Source organism: Chaetura pelagica, unplaced genomic scaffold (genome assembly GCF_000747805.2).
Source record: "Chaetura pelagica isolate M959 unplaced genomic scaffold, ChaPel_1.0 scaffold11, whole genome shotgun sequence".
Lineage (NCBI taxonomy): Eukaryota > Metazoa > Chordata > Aves > Apodiformes > Apodidae > Chaetura > Chaetura pelagica.
Window position 1 is genome coordinate 4,749,595 of NW_009952694.1, and position 25,419 is coordinate 4,775,013.

Consider the following 25,419-nt stretch of genomic DNA (forward strand, 5'->3'; position numbering starts at 1 on the left):
GATGATAGAATGCAGGAGGAATTTCCCTTAGATAGTCAAGATGGCCCTTCTTTGGAGCATGAACACTTAGGTGATTGGGAAAGAGATCGATACTGGAGAGATCACAATGATTATCAGGATGATTCTGTAGATATGTATGACAGAGATGACAGGTTGCAATCCCACCATTCTTTGCCTCCACTATCTCCCCTACCACCACTACCTCCTTTATCATCAGATCATGACAGACGAGATACATGGTGGGATGACTGGAAAAGGCCAAGAGAGAGGGAACTAGAGAGAGATCTAGATAGGACTGGAAGATCCTCAGATGTGTATGATCAAGATTTAGACAGAGAATGGAACAGAGACTGGGATATGAGACCTATGGATGACAGAGAAATGGGGAATCGTGACCTGGATATCCCCCCTCTACCGCCACTGCCACCTCTTCCACCACTGGACAGATACCGTGAAGATCGATGGAGGGAGGATAGGAACAGAGATCATTATGACAGAGACCTCCGAGACAGGGGGGAACTAAGGATTCGAGAGTATCCAGAGAGATATGACACGTGGCGGGAAAAGCAGGACTACCCTCCTGAAAGGAATGACTGGGAGAGGGAACGGTTATCAGATAGGTGGTATCCAGATGCTGGAGACAGATTGCGGTCTTTGGATGATCATTCTGATTCATCCCTTCCTCCACCTTCACGTTCCTCTGATATGCTGGGAGCAGATTCAAACCTGGACTCTGACCAGTCCTTGGGTGGAGTGATGGTCCTTAGCCAAAGACAGCATGAGATAATTCTGAAGGCTGCCCAGGAGCTCAAAATGCTTCGGTGAGTTGCCCAGTTCTGTCACTTTGGGTGGGAATCCCATTCTGTGGAGATGATGCTCCTTTCCTAATGAATTCTTTGATTTATGCACTTAACTTCTGTTTGCTACAGCATGATGGTAGGAACTCATGTGAAAAATTATTTGGAGTTATCACAGCTTTTGTAGATGGACTTGTTTTTTTTGTCAATAGGTGTTTGTCCCTTTCCCCATGAATATGGCATTCCCCGTTTGTTACTTTGCAGGAAGAGATCTGTCCACATCACCTGACCAATCTTTTTGTTATCCTTGAGTGAGCCTGTTGGTAATATTTTCAGTCTATTTGCTAGTGTCAGATGAGCTTGCTAATGATTTTGTTTTAATACTTACCTGTCAAGATCTACATTGCTGTGATTCTTAATTCACACAATGGGTCCTGTTTAATTTTTTAATACTCCTTTTAATTAAAGCATATGTGTGTTGTTTTTTTTCTTTTTACTATGCTCCCTTACTTGAAATCCAGCATCATCAGTGAATAATTTTGTACAGTTTTGGTTGATCGTATTTCTGAGGATCAGCATAACAGCAGTGATAACAATCAGGATTTGAATGCAAGAGTACAGCAAGACCACATCTTAGGAAGCAGCTACTAAACTTCTAAGGCTTTAATAGGTGTTCATTTCAAAATAACTACTGGAATATCATCTTAAACATCAGAAACATTCTAGGGCTCAGAAAATTAGTAATATTAGAATTAATGGAGCTGCCTTTGTGATTTGGTGCATGGGTTTATGTGCAATGAACGTGTTTTAAAAAAAAAAAAAAAAAAAAAGGAAATATAAGTTTCCTTGACTATTTTCAATGAAGGAGATCTTTAAGATTGTAGAGGAAAGAGGAAGCATCTTAGAGGCAGTTTTGTGTGATTCATCCTATTCATAAGTTACTGAGAGATAGCTAAAGTTTGATGCCTAGTAAAGACAGAGGTTTAGTTTAATGAAAAAGATACTATGCTAAAATAGTGGGCAATTAAAATGAATGTTTATTAATACATTTACATTAAACTACGTTGAAAGATACAGAGACATTTTGCACTTTTTTTGAAACTGTTTTGTTTTTAGACTCATAAGGTTGCTAAACATCTCCCCATATGAAAAACACTAGTTGCACACTAGAATTCAAGGAAAATAATTTTTTAAATGAAAGAAGAACTTTTATCTGAAAAATTTAATCTTTTGCTGTGATTAGATTAATTCAACTGGCGTTAGTATCTGTGTAATCTGTGTTATAGAGCAATATTTGCCAGAAGTTAGGAGCAACAAATCATTTTCATTTTCCTGATTTTCTTGTTGCCTTAGGTGGCCAGGCATATGTTTTGCAGTTTAGAGTGACCAGCTTCAAGCCAGTGGACTTAATCTAAGGACCACAGTTTCGGAATCACTGCCTAAATGAATAATTTATTAGGGCTAAAATATTTAAACACAGAAGTGAAAGCATTTTAATTAAGAAAGTAGATACATATACCTCTTTCTAAGCTAGTAAAAAGGGAGAAAGATAAACATCGCACTCACTATACTGATTTTTAATTTAATACAAGGGTAATCTTAAAAATAAGTTACATTGGTACTTCTTACCAGGTTCTTATAAGCAGGTGACCCCAGTCTGAACAGTAGGAACAACTTCAAGAAGACTGCGTATTACATTTTTTCTTTGAGCCAAGAGTCGTACCAGTAGTGTGGTGCGTAACTGCTTCATCTGGCTTTGCTTTTATTGTATGTAAATCTGCATACTGTGAGCTGAATGCAGTTCTGTATTTGTTATGTGGTGTATTTTTTCTAAGCCAGGTGTAAAGAAGAGATTTTAAGTGGTAGCATTTGCTCAGTTTATGCAGTGTACTAATGCAGCACTTTGGATCCCTTTCAGGGAGTCAAGTTCCCCTTGCACTGAACATTGAACAGATGAGTTGCTAGCCAGCGTGGCCGCTGCTGTTCCTGGTACAGAAGGCTCCCATTCTTAGTTGTTCTTTGGGCACCACTTTGATACACTCAATTAGTACGAACAGAGTTATTAGAATAAAAAGATGAAAAAATGCAAACAGACTCTGAAAGGGAATTGTATTGGTAGGTAGATCTTTGTAATCCAGGGGTTGTAGTATTCACTACTAGTCCTGGTCCCACCTGCATAAGCTGGGTAGCATTTTGATACATAAAACAAGGAAACAAAAGCTAACATCACCACTTTGTTTGTAGATGTTGGAGTTTCTGTTGTACTTTGTGTTGGCCTTGATCCTCTTACTCTGCAGAGAAAGTCACTGAGAGGACTTAGGCACCCATCTCCTCTGGGTTTCTGACTTGTGGAAGGTAGTGTCAGAAACTAAAGCATAGCTTTCCTCTTTACTGTCAAAGTCAAGTAGTTCTAGCCAAGCACAAAAGCATAACTGCATATTGCAGAGGAAATTTGTGATTGAAAAAGGAGGCAGCTAATACATGAAATATCTCCATGGTTAGGTGAATGTGAAACAGGGATTTCTGAATCATAACATTGACCATGTGAAGCTTGCTGTGTCTGTTTCTGCTTTGACCTCTAATGCTACTGTAATACTTGGTTTTCACCATAAGCATTGATTTCTTGAGTTTTTCATTTAAGCTACAGACTGGTAACTCTTTCTTGTGATTCATGTGCAGAGAGCAAAAAGAACAGCTACAGAAGTTGAAAGAGTTTAAACCTGACATTTCCACACAGGACTCTCCTAGATCACAGAACACAAGCACAAGGCCGGGTGCCTTTCAGGTAAATTCATCTTGCAATAACTTAATAACATGATGGCCAACAATTACTGTTAATGTGTATGTCAGATCAGTTCTGCACTCTGGTGGTAAAACTTCTCTGTGGAATGCCTACTCAGCAGTCCTTACAACCTCTGCGGTCTTCTGTTGAGGCAAAGCAACTTCATACTTTCTTTAGATTTTCCAAAGGCTTTCTTACTCATTCAGTCCACTGTGTCTTTGAAGCTTGACCCGTTGGATACAGTAGCGTGTGAATCTCAACAGCCTAGACTGCTGTGAGATGATGTGCAAGCAATGGTCAGCTCTTCTAAAACAGGAGCATAAGGTTTATTAGAAGACCCCTCCTGTTCCCTGCCTGACTAGGTTCTGATACAGTCTTTAATTCTGATCTTGCTCTGCTTTTTGTACTTCAAACTCTTTCCTCTCTGAAGAGTTTAGAGAGAAATTTTAAGATTGGTGCATTAAAAAACTGAGATATTTCAACACAGAGTGGGCATTATCTTTCTGTTTCCTGTCTTTATTAGGAATTCTCATTACCTTCTGAAGCATCATAAAGTGCATGGAAGCTTACTTTTGTGTACTTCATGACTTCATCTTGCATTGTGATTCAAGTTACTTCCCTGCTGTGTAATGTCCTGGTTGATTCTGGGAACTCTTCTCAGCTGCTTATATTTGTTTTTTTGATAATTCATACACTGTCAGAAGCCAGCTGAGTTTCTGCAGTCACGTTAACTCAGGTTTATAAATCCTTGGGAAAAAAAAAAAAAAAGCAATTTTGTTAAATATATTTTAGAGGAGGTACCTGAATCAATTCACAATCTTTATTGTTCATCATATCTTAACCTTAAAGTTACTGGGCTTTAATTATTGGTAAATTTAGCCATACTGACCTCTGGGTCTGACATTTAGCCACACCAAGTTTCGTTTTTCCCTCCCTCCAGAGCATTATTATGCAGTGAATGAGGCACTGCAAATTTTCTTTTTACCTAATTGTCCTCTTCCTTTTTACAATTTCTATAAAGTAAAACAGTTGAACAGATTTGCTACCAGGAGCTACAGATACATTGATGCCTTTAGGAAATTAGTTTAATCAACTTGGATACTTTGTACCTCAGACTACTTCAACCATCTACCCAGAGGTATTTAAACAGCTGTCTTTCTTGGGATTCCTGCCTTCAGACTTCTGCTGTGATTTCAACTGTTATTCTACAACCATTCTGCAAGTTTTGTTGCATGTTGCTGATAAGGCTGCCTGTAACTTGGCATCTGCTGTGGTGCTGAAAAGACTTGTGACACAGCACTTGGGATTCCTTGGGGGTATTTGGTTCACAAAGGAGTTTTGTTCTGTTGCTTTTTCCGCTGGGCAAGACCTCCCCATTTCTTATGTTGATCTGATACCGATTTCATTAAGGGGTTTCCTCTGGGAATTTTTCCGGTGACTTCCAGAAAGAAGCTGGCCTTATCAATCCTTTTGTGCATCACAAAGCTGACCTGCTTTCAGACTTTTTCAGCCTCCTCACAGACAGCAGGATTCTTTGCAGACAGCAGGAGTCTTTGGGCATAAAACCGTAGACACTTGAACTGAGATAGGCCTACTGGAGCTTAAATTGGTAAGGTTATTTTGAAGGAGGAAATAAATGCTATTTAAGCCTTCACATTGTAAACAAACACCAAATTAATTCAGATCACTATTTCTTAAAATATTGTCCTCCTGCCTTGATGGAGGCACTAGAAAATGCTTATTATTTTCTTACCAATTGCTACTGTGCTTACTGACTTACAGAGGATGAGAGAAGGTTAGCTTACAGATCTACATTAAAAGTGCTTTCTGCATCTAGGTCTCTTCTCAGCTATCTTCAGAGGCACCAGTAGAAGCCCAAGCTTTTAAACCTTCTCCTGCTGTTATTATAAAGCCTCCCGTGTTGTTCAGACAGCCCACCCCTGTGACAAGACCAAGTGCCCCACTGACAAGGCCTGCTACACCAATGACAAGGCCACATGCTCCAGTTTCTACTCCAACTACAACCCCAAGTCATGATCAGTCTTTAAAACCATCACCTTCTGCTGTGGAACAGGAACGCTGGGATGAGGATTCCTTCCACGGACTCTGGGACACAAATGAGGATAAAGGAGCAAATATGGAGTACGAGTTGTGTAAACAGGAGTCAATGATGCCTCCACCCATCTCCTCGCCTGTGAAAGTACCTGCTGTTCACATCTCTGTTCCGCCAGCTGTACCAGTGTCCCTTCCTCCAGTTATTCCACCAGTTCCTAAAGCACCTGTGATTCAGCAAACTGTGGATTATGGCCACGGGCGAGGTGAGTATTAAGTGTTATTTGCTTGATCTGTAACGAAGAGCTGATTAGTCCTTCTAGCTTCTTTCTAAAGGCAGGTGTCACACAGAGCATGCTGTAGATGTTCTCCAATTGACCTGTAAGCTGTGTACATTGTGATCTAATGCTAGGTAATGTAGTTTTAAGGAGTCTAACTTTCAGCTTTGAGTTCAATGTTTTCTTCAGTAATGACCTGTTTTGTGTGAACTGGATGGTGTATGGCCACATCTGCTTCTAATAAACACCAACTGATGTGATCATATCTATGTGTTATATTTAGGTTGTAATGGATACTTCCCTTAATCCATTTGTAGCTGAGTGTGGAAATAACTGTGCTAGAAAGTATTTTGGATTGTTACAGTTCTTAGGTGAGATTTAGTAAATTAAAGCAGAATGTAGCTGGTGTTTGCAATATTTATTTACTTCTTAATAGGTGTGAGATTCTGCCTAAACACAGAGGGATACGAAGTTCTATTTCTGAAGGACATGTGCCCTAAACACAGGCATTTAACACACAAACAGTGAGACTTTGATTTTTGTAATTGAACTTATCAAAGCTAAAATTCAACACTCTTTTTTAATAGCATTTATTTCCCTTATTCTTAGTTTTTAACGAGAGTGAAATCATGTTGTAAAGAAGTCCTTAAATTGTGCATTGTTGTTTAAAGAGCGTTTTTTCTGTCTGAGGTGCCATAACATGAATGGAAGCCATATCTATTCCATTAAGTAAATGTTTTACTAAAAGCTACTAGAAAAAATTGTCACTGTTAAGAATCTAAAGTGAGCATTTCAGTTAATATTCTTGATATTTTAGTAGTTCTATGAGTTACTGAAATTTTCAGGGAATTTGAATGTTTATCATCTTCTTATGGTGCCTACTACCTGAACTCATCTGAAAAGGCAAAAGTCCCATTCTTAAGGTAGTGTTAAACATATTTACACACACAAACCCTCTTCAGGCTTTCAAAACCATGGAGTTCTGTATTTATGCATAGCTCTTTTTGCAATATCCACTAATAATAAATTTGGGTAAGTTATTCCAGTCACTTATAACGCCATTAAACTAATTGCTTTTCTTGACAGAAAAAAAAGGAAATGGAAGAAGGGTATTTTAAGACCTTGATTATTTTTTAAAATTTATTTTTAACCAGATATAACTACCAGTAAAGTGGAACAGATTCCATATGGGGAGAGGGTAACTCTGCGTCCAGAACCTCTGCAGGAGAGGCCAACTTTTCAAAAAGGTAGGGAGTGCTTGGCTGGCTCTCAGACTGTTAGTTAGCTCTTCAGAAAAGTTGTAAGGCACTAAAAGCATATTTTAAACCAAGTAACTCTTGTTTAAGATAGAACTACCTATTTTCTTCAGAGACCCATAAGAATAACAGCTTATATTGTCAAGAGGAGTAATGCAGACAATGACCTAGCCACTTCAAAAATTCAGTTTTTTAGCTTTAAGTAGGATTTCATGGTATGGTTGTCCACCACAGTTTGGAGAAGAGATTTGTGGCTGATTAAGTCCATCCTAGCCCTCACATCATGTATTTCTATATGTTTTCTTGTACTCTTGTTTTTTGCTTTTCCTACAAAAATTATTTTTAAAAAGGGGTATATTTCATTAGTTTGGATTTCCATGGGTTTCTCCTTTCAGACCATCCTGGTCGTTACAACAGAGACAGAGATCGTGAGCCTTATTTTGAGCGTCAAGGTAATTCCAACACAGATCATCGGGATTTCAAGAGGGAGCGGGAATTGCACAGAGACCGTGGTTCTGTGGATTATGAACGAGAGAGATTTGAAAAAGAGCGACATCCCAGAGATGACAGGTATGTGGTTTTGGGGCACTACTGAAATAAAAAAAATCAGGCTGGATTGGGTAAAAGGGTGTCCATTTTGCCTGTGACATACGTGTTCATTTTTCTCTGGAATCTATAGCAGAAATTCTAGAAATAGGTGAAATACTCTTTTGGCAGGGTTCTTCCTACTACCCCTTCAAGGACTCAGTCTTACCGTGACAAGAAAGACCATCCTACCTCCAGGCGAGGTGGTTTTGATAGACCACCATATGAACGAAAGACAGATCGTCCAGCATATGATCATGGGCCTTCCATGTTTGGAGGTACAGTTTCTCAGTCTTGAAGCCTTGCTAGAATATTATGAAAAATACAGACTCATGGAGGTAAAGATGAATTGGGAGAAGTTGAACTGATTTGCAGTATTTCTTTGTTCAGAATGTATAACTCAGGAAAATTTATTTGGGCAGTGTCATGTGGTTGTGTTTCTCAGTGGTGATGAGATTAGGAGCACAGCAGTTACATGCTCTGCTAAAAAATTATCTTTGATTGCAATAGGTTCAAGATTAGAAATTTGACTTATTCTGGGGACAAATCTATGAATTTAATCCTAAAATAATTGTCTGTCTAAATCAACGCAACTCAGTTATGAACATCTTAATTTTTTTATTTCACTGAACTAAGAACATTCTTCTGTCCAAACACTGGAATTTGAAGGTGATCGTAGAAATTTCCCTGAGGAAAGGATTCCTATTTCTGCTCCATCAATACCTCGTCAGCCAACACCTGCTCCACGAGTAGAAAGAAAGCCAGAATCTAAAAATGTAGATGATATTTTGAAGCCACCAGGACGGGATAGCAGGCCAGAGAGGGTGAGTATGCATTCTGAAAGCAGCAGTCAGTTTCTACAAGATCTGTATTCAGGTAAAATGCTCATGACTGTAGTGTGTTGGGAACAAGCTTACATTTGAGGAAGCTCTGGAAAATCTCTTCATTCCTTTGCAAGTGTCTAGAGTATTGTAGCATAGCAATTGGGAGTCCGCAGGAGTTGTAAACTTCCTGGGAATGCTGAAATGAAATTCCTGTTAGTGGGAAATGTGAATGTATTTTAGACTCTTCAGAGGTACTCATTTGGGTTTTTAAATTATCAGATGAAAGACTTGGCTTTACACAGAGGTTTGGCAGTGGATCATATAAAATAAGAAACAAGAAGATTCAGGCTATAAAACATCTAGACAAGTTTAATTCAGTCAGTTTTATCTGAACCAGAGCTTTAACATCTTCTGCAGTATGAACTGCTGAGGTGATTAACATAATATATTCTTATTCTGTGGAACTACTACCATTCTTCACAATCTGGTTTTATAAAACAAATAGGCAGTGAGACTTTTTTTTATGATATTCAAAAGGGAGGGTCCAGAGCACATAGTTTTCTAGAAGAAAATTTTTGCAAAAGAGGTTCAGTTAAATGTAGTACAGTATCCCATCTTCTTACATGATCTCTATTTCAGATTGTAATCATAATGAGAGGGTTGCCTGGCAGTGGAAAGACACACGTAGCAAAACTTATCAGGGTATGTAAACAGCTGCTCACTGTGTAATGTTGCTTGTCTTTTACGTGCTCTTCCTGTGCTGTTTTCTTTCTGTTTGTCTAGGATTTCAGCGTGTTGTTATTTAATGTTCCATGTCTTCATATGGTCTGTGAATCCCCTCCACTGTTAGCAAGTATGAATAATACTACTCTCTTTTTATTTTGAGTATAGAGCAGGGAACTGCTGTTTGCAGAAATTGTTCTAAAGATCCTCTGTAGCAGAATGGAATTTTGAAAGCAAGAATACATGTTTTCTTTTTGTTTTCCTCCCAGGATAAGGAAGTAGAGTGTGGAGGACCTGCACCAAGAGTGCTCAGCCTGGATGACTATTTTATCACTGAAGTGGAAAAAGAAGAGAGAGACCCTGATACAGGGAAAAAAGTGAAAAAGAAGGTACTTTCAGTTTCTCATGTTGACAAAGAAATGAGACGCTCTGGAACAACACACCAGCAATCAGAATTTCAGTCTGTGGCTTTGGAACAGTGCAGAGGTCTGGGCTGTTTTTTAAAACAAGTCAATATAACTGAAGGGCAGAATGGGCAAATTCTTAAAAGTTGACCTGGAAGATGTTTTTCTCATACCAGTGTACTTGGTAGTCACATCATTTAGCAATTGAACCTTGGAAATGTAATAGGTGTCCTCTTTTAATTGCTTTTGTTATTTATAAAGGTGATGGAGTATGAATATGAAGCTGATATGGAAGAGACCTATCGTACCAGCATGTTTAAAACTTTCAAAAAGACCTTGGATGATGGCTTCTTCCCCTTCATTATCCTTGACGCTATCAATGATAAAGTGCGACATTTTGAACAGTTTTGGAGTGCTGCAAAAACCAAGGGTTTTGAGGTAATGGAGCCTAAAATGCATTTGAACTTGCTAGCACCTGTATACTGGGATTTCTAAACTTTGGAATGCAAAGTCCTTCCCACATGCAGGAAAAATGCTGCCATCTGCAGTTAAAAATTTACCTTTCTTAAAATGTACAATTGCAGAGTGCATCACCAGGTAGAAGAGCAGCTCTGCAAATTGATGTATGATAGCCAGTATTTTCTTTTTCTTTCTAGGTATACTTAGCTGAAATGAGTGCAGATAACCAGACGTGTTCCAAGAGAAATATTCATGGACGCAAGCTAAAGGACATCAGCAGGGTAACTGTATACATCTGGAGTCATAGGATTAATTATAGTTTTCATTGTGCTTTCAGGCCTGCTGTTGTTGGAAAACAGTCAACCTCTTTTTAGACTACATGATGCTTACACTTGTCTTCTGAGATGAGTCAGTTATTTCATGGAATTGATCAAAATTACTTCTCTTAAGTACAGATACATCTTGTTTGTGATCAGGAACCCAGTTATACATTGAATCTGTGATATTTTTAGAGGTGCTTCATTTTTGTTTGGTTTTTGTTAGATGTCTGATCACTGGGAAGCAGCACCACGTCATATGATGCGCCTGGATATTCGTTCTCTGCTGCAAGATGCTGCTATTGAAGAGGTGAGAATCTCTGCTTGTTAAAATTGCAGATTATGTGGATGTGATGACACTGAAAGTAAAAAGGAGAAAAAGGTGTGGTCACGACAGGGCAATTGTACTTGGCACTGTAGAAAGCCAGTATTCCTGTCAGATAAGTATATTCCATTACTCTTAGCCATTATCCAAACATGAAGGTACATGTGACGTCACCTTTTTGGAGCCCAGACTTACATGCTTTTGAGTAAGAGCTGAAGTTGCTTTGCTCTTTAATAACTGTTGAGTACCAATTAAAGAGGATCTTCCATCTCTCATATTTGAACTCGGCACTTTTTCAGGTTACTGGATTAATTGGATCATAATTTGAGAGAGTAATTTGATTAAATTTGTTTATTTACTTATTTTAATTCCTCTTGATCCTTGCTCTGAAAAGCACAGACCTGTTCTAGCAGAGAGTGAAGAAATAAATAAATCACATGCAGCAGAAAACTGCACTTGCTGTAGAAGTATGCTACCTTTTTATTCCATGTGCAGTTTGCAGTGACATGCATCTTTGGTATGTCAGTTTTCTGTATTGTATTCTTCTTTGGCAGATGTTTTGGGAGCTCTGAGAACAAATTAGTATGTTAATCATAAGGTCACACGAATGTGCCATAGCTGCATGTTGCTTTCAGAACAGCTCTTGCTGTGGTTGTAGAAACTGGTGAACTGCTGAAGCAGGAAGAGTTTACTTTTTATCCTTTGTCATGATGTCAACAGGTTATTCTTGAATGTCCAAATTCTTTGTAGTGGAAAATAGTAATCTTTAAGGTTACAAAGAAAGCTCTCAAGTAGACTCAGAGAAGGGCAGATTTAAGATTTATTCTGTGTGCGTAAAGATTTTACTAATGGTATGAAGAATGCGTATGCATCCTAGAGTTCTAGGTATTCCACAGTGTACTCATGAATCCCAATTAGAGATGGGGACCCTAGAAAGTATTCCATCATATGGGCAAGGTTAGACGTATGTCTTAAAACATCTTTTTCTTTATTATGTTAATCTTTTTGGTTATTCAGTGTGATATTTAAATATACAAAAGCTAAAGGCTTCATAGAGACGTTCTGTGCCATTCCAGTGATTTGTAAATGGCAAGTTTGAGATTTTTTTCAGATTTCAAGTTTTGAAATGTGATTGTGTGGGAAGCAAGAGATACATCCTGCTGTTACAGATAATGGTAACTCAAAGAATGCATTGCTACTTCACTACAGTTTGTTACTGTGTAGCTAGAAGGGAACCTGCTTCTGAGGGAAGCCAAAATGGAGCCAGTATGCATATATGTTGTATCCTACTTTCCAAGACAAATTACTGCTTTCCTTTTCTATTTGAACTTGAAATCTACTTTGCTAAAAAGATAATACTTAGAAGCCAAGCAGTGTTTTTTAAGTCTGTGCTTGTGCTTTGGAACAGGTGGAGATGGAGGATTTTGATGCAAATATTGAAGACCAGAAAGAAGAAGGTAAAAAGGACACAGCAGAGGAAGAAGAAAGTGAACTGGTAGGAGACACATCAGCCATCTCTAACAAAATGTTTGTTAATGTGTCTGAGGGAGGATCTCAGTCTTACAAATGCCAACCCATTGCCATTCTTAGCAGCGCGATCTTAACACAGGCATTTCTAGTTATTTGTTCCTTAAACATTTCTAGGAGAACTATAACATTAAACCATGTTATTCCTAACTTTTTTTTTTTTAGAATCTGTGAGTATATACCACAAACAGCATTATCAGTGGAGTGTGGCAACATGCCTCGAACAGACACTTATATATTGCAGTACACTATAGCACTGTCGTCCAGATTATCTAAAAATTAGATAAGTAGAGGGTTGGGAAGATTGGGCAAAGATTAATTTAGCTTAATTCCTTTCATATGTCTAAAGACCTCAACTGTCACAGTATATGACAACACTTATGAAGAAGAGTGTTTTCTCTACCAAGGATCACTGACTTTGTCAGTAGGTATTTCCAAGGTGAGGGATTAGGTTTTTTTTATGAATGAAGTTTAGAGAATTGGCCTGAGGGCTGGCATTTTTAGGTACGTATTTAAAAGGCTGTGGAAAGCTTCCTAATGTAACTTCTTAGTATGTGTTGGAGCTGCAGCTGGTTAGTCCTTGATAAGTTGAATGTGTCAAACCCTGGTTCCCACAACCAAGCAGTTAAACTCCAATAAACAGGAAGTAACAAAAAATGTCTGAGACAAGCAAAGTTCTTTTCCTGACAGAAATTTACAGTTCCTCAGGAGCAACAGTTTAGAAAGCTGTTAAAATAGAGAATAATATAAAGAAAAAGTTAGGAAGAGTTGATTTTAATAAACATCTGTTTTTTGCAACATGACTCATTTATTCTCTTTACTAAATTGTTTTTTGGCACAGAGTATAAGAGTGTACAAAGTGTGGTTAGAACATTTCAGAGATGCATCCATGTTTACAACAATATGGCTGCTAGTCTCATTTCTTGGAAATGAGGTGTATCTGGAAGGGAAAGTTGTCAGTAGTTTTTGAGACATCTGTGCATAAGTGTGTGTGTGTATGTGTGTGTTTGTGGGCTCTGGGGAGTGTCCTAATGTACAGCACATATATCATAATGAGATAAGGAGAAAGCTTGGTGGTGAAAACTATGCAAATTATGAATAACTAAAAGCAATCTACATATAAGACTGTTTTCTGTTCAGATTCACAAGAGATTAAAAACAGCAAAGCTTTATCTGCTGTATGTAATCTCTGCTATTCAGTCACGTGGCTAATCCCAAAGAGGTATGTCAGACAGAAAGGTGAAACAGTACACTGAATTTGGTATCTATTGCCTTCTTGAGAGCAGTTGCTAAGGGTTTTTTAATTCATTTTACTGCATGTAATCCTGTGGAAAATGAGAGGTCTGAAGCTCCTGCTATCTGGCAGATGTCCTTGAAACATCCAACTGTCTTGTACCAAAGGATGAACTCTGAATCTTTTCGTATCCTATCTGAGGGCTGGGATATTTTACAGATTCAGCTCACGATAGGCCATTTCACACCATCAAAGTCACTCTTTTGTTGCTATTATCAACTCCCCTAGGGTTGTTTGTAGCATTCAGACAATTCTTGCTTTTCTGTGCTTGATGGTATGAATTATTGATGCATTTAACTTAGTGTTCTCACCAGTGTATCACACATCACTTTGATTAATACAGGCTTCTAGCTGTGATGTAAGCTTTCTGAGCAAATTTTAAGGTGCAACTTGGTTTGAAAGTATAAATATACTAACATACATGAAGTAGATTGATGTTAGAAATATTGCAGCACGAACTGTCTTAGTTTGTATTAATTACAGACCTGATTAAAGACAAATTACAGAAATCTGATAATCTTAATTCACTGATATATGCTTGATATTAAAAAGGTCTTCAAAGGATTTTGGAAGACCAATGCTGAGCACAGTCAAAAGCAGTGTAGCTCTGTGGAATGGTACACTCTTGATTAAGTAACATGGAGCATTAGCAAATACATGTATATTTTTACCACAGTGGAGTCAACCTATAAATAGAGCAGGAAAGAACTTAGTGTAATAAAACTGGCATGTGGATTGTTTTCTTGTTGAAATCTTCTAGAGTAATGCTTTTCCCTTTCTATTAAAAATCATTCATAAATTAATTAAATTATCACATTTCACCACATTTGGCTTTTTATGTGATTGTAGAGAAGCATAAGTAGTTTTATATCAAATCTGAACAGCTGAAATGAGTTATATGGGGTTGCTTAGTAAGGATTACTTGTCCAAGAGCATGAAAAGAAAAGGTAAGAAGAATTTACCTAAAATAAATGTATTTGGTTGGTTTTTTTTTCCAAATTTAATATCATTATGCTCATGAACAAGGAAGACACTGGGTATAGTTCTTTACAAGTAAAACATATGATGACATTATTTGTAGGGTAAAAGTGTTTTAAAAGGATCATTGAACTAAGAGGGTTATTTTAAAATGAAAAATAATAGTTGAATTGTAGTGATTCAGCAGATACTCTGATTTAAACTAAAGTAATTTTATTTAGCTGTGGACTAACCACTCATGCAAGAATTTCGTGTTTCCCTTCAAAAGGATTATGAAGTGAAGCTTGTGTGTAGTAAGTCTGCGAATATATTCTTAAAAGTTTATGACTGTGGTAACTCTTCATTTTTATTTGTAAAGCTTGGAATATTCTTTATGCCTGATAAGCTGTGTTGCAATAACTTTGCCACCTGGGATAAGATAAACAGTAATTGTGCACGCAGCACCAATGCTGTCTGTTAGACTCATTCCGGAGTTCTGTGTTTGCAGAGGGCAGCAAGGGCTGCTAAGATCACTGAATGGGAAGTGGATGCACAAGTTCTGAAATACTGAGTAATTTGTTTCCTTCATCTGTTAACAATAATTGTGCCTTACAAAAATTCCTTAAGCTCCCATTATAATGCTGTTTCCAGTTCAAAAGTGATATGCATGTGTGTCTCTCTCTAATCCTCCGAGCTTCTCTCTGTGTATGATTTAGGGTTACATTCCGAAAAGCAAATGGGAGATGGACACTTCTGAGGCAAAGCTAGGTGGGTATTTATTTTTTCCTGTTTCTTATAGTTGGTATCTGATGATGTTTGCAAAACCTGAATTATTGTTTTTACTGTGAATCCTTACCAAACAGAAATAAATGTATTGATTTCATACATGTGTCTTGAAACTGCAAAAGCATCTATACTGAAAAGAAATTGGCCTTCTGCCAGAGGCAAGGGAGTTAGAACATTCTAGCCATCACTGTTTTATATACTCATTAATTGTTCTTCCATCTGTTCAAGTCTTACAATTTTTAAAAAGTATTTATATTCTTTATTCATCTCTTCTGTATTATCAAAAGCAAAGAGTCAACCCACATCACACTGCATTCTTGTTCATACTACATACCTTTTTTTCAAGCCTAAATGTCGTCAGGAGCTTCTTACTTTCTTGGAGACATGCCTAGTAGCTAACTGTATTGGAGATGTTTCTGGGTGTCCAAAACTGACACGTGTGAAGGCAAAGTACTGCCATGCTTTGAAGTTGGTTCTGGATTATTAGGCTTTTGTGTATCTTTTCAACAACTTAGGTATTGAAAAGTTGAAGATTATTGTGCTCTATAGTTCCAGGTGAATACTAGAATTCTTCTTAACAGGATGCAAAATGGACTTTCCAGGAGCACAAGGGCACTATTTTTGCTGCAATTTTTATACTGATTAGTGCTGCTGGTTGCTTTAGACATAAGTGCTAAAATTAGGAGTCTGTCAAAGTCTTTCATGCTGAAATCCATGCACCACAGCTGTGGTGGAAGGTGTACACATACAGAAAGGGGTTTCTAATAATTATTATTAATTTGGGGATTTTTTTAACTGAACAGTAATGATTCGAAGTGAAGATTTGACCAATGCAATCTGTATGAAAGAGCAATTTCCTTTTATATCTGTGGGAAGTAACAAATACCTGAGTGGGACTCAGCATGCCTTAATGGATCGAGGTTTGCTTCTGCATGTGTGGTACAGCCCCGTGTATCAGTACTTTCCAATAACCAAAATCACCATTGCACCATAGAAATAGCATTAGAAGTTCTGGTTTACATAAAGCAGTCTTTTATCTTTTGCTGTTAACTGCTTAGCTGAACCATCTTTCTGCTGCCTCTGCTCTCTTGCGAGTCATTTAAACATTAGTGGAATATATTAGCATTGTGGCACCTGCAGTACAACTGGAGGAGCTTTGTTCTCAATGATTCTGGCAAATCAAACAGCTAGGCAGTTAGAATTCAGAATTGCTCTGCATCTTTCTTGTGAGAGTTGATTATTTTAGTATCTTAATATTATTTCTTAGGTTGTTTTTTTTGCCAATTGTGTATGAAATCAGAGTACTGAAAAACTCCATATTTGAAGAATGCTCTGATGCATTGTGTTGTATTGCAAGTAACATGGACTTATGCGTAGCAGGAACAGTTGTATTGCACTTCATATGGTGAACATTAAGTCATCCTGTGCATTTTGCAAATACCACAGGAGTCCAAAGTGTGTTCTAAAAATATGTAAGTTTTATGTGTAGTGTCTAGCACTGTGGAGACTGTGTCTGCAGCAGAAATTTACAGGTAGCTTTCAAAATGTCTTGTGATCAAATAATGCTATTAAATAGAAACAAAGAACTGTGTTGCATTTCTTTCCACATGAAAACACCATAATATAAAATGCAGTATTTTTCTGTTGTCTCCTCTTCAGTGTAAAATGGGGAGTGAGCATCAGAGTCAATTTTATGCTAAAGTAAGTTACTTGCAAGGCTGTTGCAATAATCCTAGCAGTCAAACTCCATTAACAAACTATATTAGCATGCTGCAAGTCACAGATACAGGTGATGAGAAGGTCTTTTTATTCAATCTGTATTCATTATTTTACTGACATAGCTACCCTCTAGATTAATTTTTATAAATATATAGAACTATAGTTTAAAATTAACATTTTAGAGAACATACAAGTTAAAAAGCCTGACATTGCTGCGTAATGAATAGTTTCTTTGAAAAATAACTCTGCGAGGGGTGACAACTTCTAGCTCAAGGTATGCATTATAAGCACTTGCAGTCTGTGAGTAAGAATTCTTATATTTAATTCTCAATAAAACTTTGTTGTAGATGACAAAATTATTTCCTGAAAGGCACGTAAACCGTGGTATTCATTTGTTATTCCAAAGTTGAGTTATTGCCTAGGTGTTTGCTTGCCCTTCATGTTTATCGCATTAGTCCCAGAGGGCACACATTTGCAGCAGTGATGTAAGTGCAGAACCCAAAAACAACATTAAGACTTGTTTGTTTTTTTTGTTTTCTTTCTTGTGGATGTTGTTACAGGAAAGCACAATAAGATCTTATTGATGGTAATAAGCCTTATAAAAGTTCTGAAAAGTTGGGGTCCTTTAGCTACAGCGCTGACTTGTGACAATCACCATAATGTATGCTCCAGAGCACCTCTTTTGGTTCAGATTTACTTTGACAGGGGTGATACATTCCTCTGAGTACGTGTGTGTATTTCACTTCCTTATGTGTTGTGAGTGCACAGCCACATTTTTGTTCTTAAGTCTAATCATTGGTCTGTCTCAGTACTGCATAGTACACATGGGTTCTTGTATTTAAATATACAGAAATTGACTCAAATTTTTAAAGTTTTACTGTATTTGAAGTGTTTAGCACAATACTCTTATGTGTACTTAAGTATGGCTTAGTGGTGAGTTCTACAAACTTTCAGGAAAGGAGAAATGAGCTCTGGCATAGCTGAAGCTTTGATACCATAATAAAATTGTTCTAGAATGCAAATAACATTTTACTTAAAATTTTGTGGATTTTGTATAAGAAGGGCAAAAATTTAGCTGATTGATTCATTCCGTTTTTGAAGAAACAAATGAAGTCAGGTTTTTTTCTAATGCTGTATTATTAAAATTCTGAAGGTGAGTTTTTAAGTTCTATGGGTTTTCAGAAATGCAGCTGCTTTGTTGCTTTCAAAATTGAAATGATAAAATGATGTTCAATAGTTTTAACACTATATAGTCTGCGGTAAATATTCATGAGAACCATTGTTAAAAAAATGACACCTTGTCTCATTTTCAGAAAAGACTATTCTGAAATAGTGCTTTGTAGTAGGCTTTTGACATTTTTATAGTGTGTCTACTGCATGGCACTTGTACCTTGAACCACCATAGCATGGATGGAAGCAGATCCCTCTGGAAAGGCAATCCAGCTTCAAACATGGAAGGAGAGAACATTCTAAAATTAATTCTGTACAGCGGTAACAAAAAAGTGGCAGAGGGAAACCTCATACGCTGAACGCCTCCTGCGCTCCTCTGTTGATGTTTGAGTTATGCATTCTTGCTGACGTTTTCAGTTGGTCTCTGTGCAGCAGGGTGTTGGAGACTGAACACTTTTTTTCCATGCTGGTAATGAGATGAGCTTGCATCATAGTATGTTGCCTTCCAACAGGAGAATTTCTGTGTACAGATACTTGCCAACAAGAGAGCTCCTGAATTTTCAGTGCTTCATGTTCCTAAATGACACTAGTGCATTTGTTGCTCTACTTCTCAATGTCATTTTTTCTGGAAACCCTTATGCTGTGGATGATATACACTGATTGATCTGAGAGTAATGCTGAGGAATAGTACGTTATGTGCTGGAATAACAGTGGAATATTGTATACATTAATTTTGTCTTTTAGAGTGAATGCCATCTTTCTGTGGAGATTGAGCTTCAAATTTAGCAGATTTAACTTAGAGCAAAAGAACTGCCCTAACTGAATTGCGTAACAACATCATGCAATAGATACAAATATCCCACACAGGTTTCTTAAATGTTGGGTTTTTTAAAGGCAGAATTAAATGTTTCTTAGAAGAAGTTCTGTGTTGGATGTCCAGAGAGGTTGTGGAGGCTCTGTCTCTGGAGACATCAAAACCTGCCTAGATGCCATCCTGTGCAGCCTGCCCTAGGTGAAGCTGCTCTGGCAGGAGTGTTGGACTAGATCTCCAGAGGTCCCTTCCACCGCTAAGATTCTGTGATTCTGTTCCAGGGAAATTAATTAAAGGTGGAATCTTTACAAATTTTGGAGTCATATGAGAGATAAGTTATTTCATTAGTTTATGATATTTCTGTTATACTAGCATGTCTGCATCACCATTACCTCGCATTATCTCTGTTGTTGCTATTTTCTCTCCGGTATTAACTCATCTCTGAACTGAGCTCCTTCAGATACATACCTTCGAACATCCTTTTCTGCTACCCAGAAAATATGCTGCGTTGTGTTTGGTTTATTTTTGAGGCCTTTTGTGAGTGAATTTAATTACATCAGTGACTTTAAAAACAGTATTACTGGCACCACTGGATATTATTTACAGAATGTAGCTGCCAAGCTTAGTATTCTTTCTGCATATATTCAGTTGTTGGTTTATGAAATGGTAGCTTACATCAATAGAAGTACTAGGTTTTCCTTTGAATTGTAAAGTCGTACTTTGTTTTCATTCTCTGTTGTTCATAATCTTACAATAAATACTTCATCTCCTTTCCAAAAGCAGTTCGCCACATAATTTCAAGAAGGTGTTTTTTCCTGAAAGTAAGTGTCCAGAGAGGAACAAAATTTTAGAACCTAGGAATAGAACTGTTTCTCCTCGTGCCTTATCAGTTCAATAAGAAAAAGAAGAAAATTATAACTGTTGAACAAATGTACTGCTCAAATATTTGTGACTGACCTCTTACACCGTGAAACAGAAGTTTTGGAGATTTTTTTTTTTTTGTCCAATCCTGGAGGATTTTTTTTTTCTTAGTTTATTTTCCGTGGGGGGAGAGAAGAAAAGATGGGGTGTGATGAGGCTTTTCAAGGAGCTTTTTGTTTAGCAGAAACGGTATCTCAAAAACTTGTCTTTGATACATTAAATTATATGATCATCACTTGTTCCTTGATACTGCATGTATGCCATATTTGACTTAGTATTAACTCCCAAATTTGGGGGAAAATACTACAGCTTTAATTCTGTATTCAAATACAGAACAGGTTGATGTGTGGTTCCTAGCTATTGTTGGCTATATTGTAACTTTAGAGACAGACTCCATATAGTACAAACGTCCAGAAGAGCAAGATTTTCTCCCTCATACAAGTAACAAGACTGAGTGTTATTGCCACACAATTAATGTGAAAGATCAATAAAACTTGAAAATGGTGTTGAGTCTTCTCTAGTTTATTTCAACTCTCATCATTCTACCTGTCAAGACAAGCTGGATGTACAAGTTCTGCTGCTCATTCGTTTGAAAATTGTTCCACTCTCGTCTTGTTTGTGTGAAAAATCAAAAAAAAATCTCCTTTAACTCTGAGGCTCTGTGTTTGTTCTCAGACAAGCTGGATGGGCTGCGGACTGGCACTAAAAGGAAACGTGACTGGGAAGCAATTGCCAGCAGAATGGAAGATTATCTACAGCTTCCAGATGACTATGACACACGTGCTTCTGAACCTGGAAAAAAAAGGGTAATAAGTTTTCAAATGACTTACTGTATGTATGTGATCATTTAACAGTCTCTGTGAAAAAGAGTGTTTATCAGGTCATTCAGTATCTGTGAATATGGTGGTCTCACTGACTCACGTTTCATTTTGCTGTTGCATCTTACTCTGTAAGATAATATTCTTGAGAAGTAGGGTTTTCCAGGGGTAAACAGATTAATTATAACAAAATGAGGAATTGTAGATAAAGATGAATTATGCTTGGCATGGCATTTCATATTGAGAACAAAATTGTGTCCCATTTCTGGCAGGGGAAGATGATGCACTTTGTTTCAGAGCAGCCCACAGAGTCCTCTCTATGCTCTGTGGTGAGATAGTGTGATATGAGTGCAGAATCCAAGATTATTGTACTAAGTTATTTTTTTATTTGGTTTTGTAGTAAGTAGACGGAGAAACAGTGTGCTGGTTTTATATCCAAAAAGACTCAGCCAAGGAAAGTATAAACTATGTAGGTTTTATATCACCTAGGTCTTGTAGATGCTACCTCCTCCGTATACCTTGCATAAAGCCTGGGAGATGATGAATAAGACGTTGGCTTCAATCATGTTTTAAGCAGTTCTGTTCTGAAAAAAAAGATATGTCTTTAAATACCATTGTGAAAAACAGGGCAAAAAATCATAGTGGAAGATTAAAGAGAGGTCATAGGAGGAGGTTTTGGGGTTTTTTTTGTCTCTCCAAATTAGAAAGACCAGCTTTTGCCACTAGAAGTAATTTGAGGTAACTGTTGGTGTTTGGGCTTTGTTTTGTTCTTTAATGCCAAATAGAAAACACGGGTGGTACTTGACAGCATGCATGAGAGAAATGGAGATACTAAGGCATTGGCAGAGGAAGTGATGGTGCAAGAAAGCAGGCATTGCTTTTTGGCAAGAGCATCTGGGGAGATGCAGGTAGAATGTGGAACAGGAAGGCGCTGGCAGAAAGGTGATAAGGCTACATCCCCATGTAACAAATCAGCCTGAATAGAACTAATCAGTTAGGATGTCAAGGAAGAGCTCCTTCACTTACTGTTTTTTCTTGTCCAACAATGATGTGTTCTAGCTGAGTTTCTGGACTGTAACCCATCATCATCACCTCCCTTGCTACCTCCCTGTTGCATTCCTTCCCATTGGTGTCAGGGTTTGCAGGTGAGAGAGTGACTGTGTTTGGATAGGATAAATGCAAGCCGCAGAGGACATATCTCCCATCTTTATAGCTGCAGTTAACAAATGCATAAAGTTACTTAGTATCAAGAAATAGTGCAAAGATTTAAATAGAATAATAAAATAATTTCGGTTGGAAAAGACCTTTAAGATCATCAAGCCCAGCTGTTAACCAGCACACTGCTAAATCCACTACTAAACCATGTCCCTATTTTACATCTACACACATCTTTTAAATGCCTCCAGGGATGGTGACACAACCACTCCCTTGGGCAGCCTGTTCCAGTGCCTGACAACTCTTACAGTGAAGAAAATTTTCCTAATACCCAGTCTAAGCCTTCCCTGGCCATTTCCTCTTGTTCTGTCACTTGTTACTTGGGAGAAGAGACCAACCTCCCCCCCTTGCTACAACCTTCTTTCAGGTAGTTGTGGAGAGCAGTAAGGTTTCTCCCCTCAGCCTCCTTTTCTCCAGGCTAAACAACCCAGTTCCTTCAGATGCCTTTTGTAAGACATGTCCTCTAGACTCTTCACCAGCTTTGTTGTCCTTCTTTGGACACGCTTCAGCACCTTAATGTCATTGTACTGAGGGTCCCAAAATTGAACACAGTATTTGAGGTGCAGCCTCCCGAGTGCCAAGTACAGAGGCACAATCACTTCCCTAGTCTTGCTGGCCATACTATTTCTGATGCAAGCCAGGATGCTGTTGGTCATCTTGGCCATATAGGCACACTGTTCACTTTTTTTCAGCCACCCCCAGGTCCTTTTCTGCCACACAGCCACTTTCCAGCCACTCTTCTCCAAGTCTGCAGGGCTCCATGGGGTTGTTGTGACCCAAGTGCAGGACCCAGCCCTTGGCCTTGCTGAATCTCACACAATTGGCCTCAGCCCATCAATCCAGCCTGTCACAATCCCTCTTAGAGTCTTCTTACCTTCAGAGAGATCAACACTCCTATCCAACATCATGTCACCTCCAAACTTATTGATGCACACAATCGCCCTATCAGATCATTGATAAAGATATGAAAAAGAACTGGCCCTGGTACTGAGCCCTGGGGAACACCACTTTTGACCCGCCACCAACTAGATTTAACCCCATTGACCACAACTCTTTGGACCCAGCCATCCAGCCAGTTTTTTACCTAGTGACACATACACCTGTCCATGCCTTGAGCAGCCAGTTTCTCCAGGAGTTTCTCTGGGTATTGAAGGCTTTACTAAAGTCTAGGTAGACAATATCTGCAGCCTTTCCCTCATCCACTAAGCAGGCCACCTTGTCATAGAAGATCAGGTTGGTCAAGCAGAACGTTCTTTTTATTAACCCATGCTGACTGGGCCTGATCACCTTGTTGTCTTGTGCATGCCATGTGATGGCACTCAAGATGATCTGCTCCATAATCTTCCCCAGCACTCAAGTCAAACTGACAGGCTTGTAGTTTCCTGAATCTTCCTTCTGGCCCTTCTTGTAGATGGGGTTCACATTTGCTAACCTCCAGTCAACTGAAACCTCCCTGGTTAGCCAAGCCTGCAGATAGATGATGGCAAGTGACTTCCACCAGCTCTTCTAGCTCTTCTACACCAGTTCTTCTACACGTATCTTCTATGTGCACCATGTATTACAGAAGATAGAGAAGAAAACCATCCCTCATTCAGTCATTGCTGGGCTGCTCCATAATACTGTCTTTCTGTCATTTTAGAGCCATCTTCTAGATGTTTCCACTGTGCAGTTGAAAGGTTGTACAGAAAATCAAGATACTAAATAAATCTTTGATAATGCTTCCTGCAGAAAGCATTGCTTTGAACAGAAAAATAATTATAGCAATTGTACTTCAGCTCTCAGAATTACAGCATTGAAATGGAAAAGGATAATCATCTCTACCCTTCTACTCCATGGAACACCTGGGATATTCAGTCTTAAATAGCATAACTGATGTAGCTTTCCTCTTTTTCCATTGGAAAACAAATTAATACTTACCTGTTTGAATGAAAAATAGTACAAATTAGAATTCTGGTTGTTTTATCTGCATTGGAAAGCCTACACATCTCAGGATTTTTTAGGAGATTGTCCTGCTGATGGTCTGTTCTCTATAGGTGCGGTGGGCAGATCTAGAAGAAAAAAAAGATGCAGACAGGAAAAGGGCCATTGGTTTTGTTGTTGGACAAACAGACTGGGAGAAGATAACAGATGAAAGCGGTCATCTTGCTGAGCAAGCCCTCAACCGCACCAAATATATATGAAAAAGTGGTTAAATGGAATTTTGTGCCTTTAAGGTAAGTATTCAGTCTTCCTGCATGTTTGGAGCCTTGATTTTTTCAAGGTTTTTTCAGGTTTTTTAGGAGTTGAGGTTGCAGTTCGTGTCATTATTAGAGTCCTTCCAGACAGGATTATTCATTTTGGAGCCTTCTTTAATTGATGTCATCTGTGCCCATGTCAAGGTGCACCGTCCTGTGCAGCATCTAAAAATAAAAAGATTGCCAGCTCTCAATCTCCAAACCTTAGTAAGATGGAGATTGTTTGTGTTAAAAGAGTAGTTTAGCTGTGTGCCTAGCCCTGTCTAGTTCAGACTTTGCTTACTATATGTCTGACCACGTTAATTGCTGTTTTACTTGGTTTAACAAACTTTTCCTTTCTTTACAGGCCTTTTGCTCTGAGGAGAAGTGAACCAAGATGTCATGAGCATCTTGCATGAGTCATGTCACTCCCACCTTCACAGTTTTTCTTTTATTACTTTAGTTTCAGCAGTTTTCTTGAGATATTGACAGATAACCAGTGCCCTCAAACAAACCAACGAATCCCGCTGCTCCTAAGTGAGAGACAGTTTACTTTTTAATATTTTTGGAGGGGAGGGAGGGGAAGGGCCAGTAGTTTTAGCTGCTGTTTGTGGGATAAAGTGGAAGGATTAGACAGACGTTACCTCCACTGTACTGTCACAAAATGTTTATCACCTTTGCTTTGTGGCTGTTCTCGTTTTATACTGTATGTACCTTGTAGCTTACTGTATTAGGAAGCAGAACAATAAATTTCACTATAAACTCGGTGTTCTTGGTGGACCATACAACATGGTTTTTGTTTGACTTCTTAAATGCGATCTGTATTCACATGTTGGCAGTGCTTAGAACTGTCCTTACCTGGATGAGATGCTGTGCTCATATTCTGGAATGTGTCCTGTCTTCTAGGTTTATCACCTGTTTTTCTTTTCACAGGCATCTCCATTAAGGCCCTAGGTTTTGCTGGCCCTTAGAAATCATACTGTTCTCATTCTTCCTGGAGAGCAGGAATGATCTTTATTGTTTGGATCCTAGTTTCTCAATGTCAAACTTCCATTACTCCTTGAGCATAAATTCTGTTGCTTGGCTCTGAAATACTCAAGGTAGTAATTAATGAAATGCATTTCTTTAATGCTGAATGTGAAAGCAGGTACTATGGAGCTCTCTGGAGGGCAGCCTAGAAAATTGC

At 38.2% G+C, this 25,419-nt stretch overlaps 1 protein-coding gene across 1 annotated transcript; it reads left to right on the plus strand.

Annotated features, from left to right (window-relative positions):
* The first annotated feature begins 341 nt into the window (after nucleotides 1–341).
* On the plus strand, nucleotides 342–25,000 carry YLPM1 (YLP motif containing 1). Its single transcript, XM_009993956.1, has 17 exons — nucleotides 342–821; nucleotides 3,477–3,582; nucleotides 5,654–5,897; nucleotides 7,064–7,156; nucleotides 7,561–7,735; nucleotides 7,883–8,028; nucleotides 8,420–8,574; nucleotides 9,214–9,276; nucleotides 9,567–9,686; nucleotides 9,963–10,139; nucleotides 10,358–10,441; nucleotides 10,704–10,787; nucleotides 12,211–12,297; nucleotides 15,297–15,348; nucleotides 20,663–20,793; nucleotides 24,054–24,233; nucleotides 24,601–25,000. The coding sequence occupies exons 1-16, from the start codon at nucleotides 358–360 to the stop codon at nucleotides 24,198–24,200; spliced, it is 2,328 nt and encodes a 775-aa protein (XP_009992258.1). The 5' UTR covers nucleotides 342–357; the 3' UTR covers nucleotides 24,201–24,233; nucleotides 24,601–25,000.
* The last annotated feature ends 419 nt before the right edge of the window (nucleotides 25,001–25,419 follow it).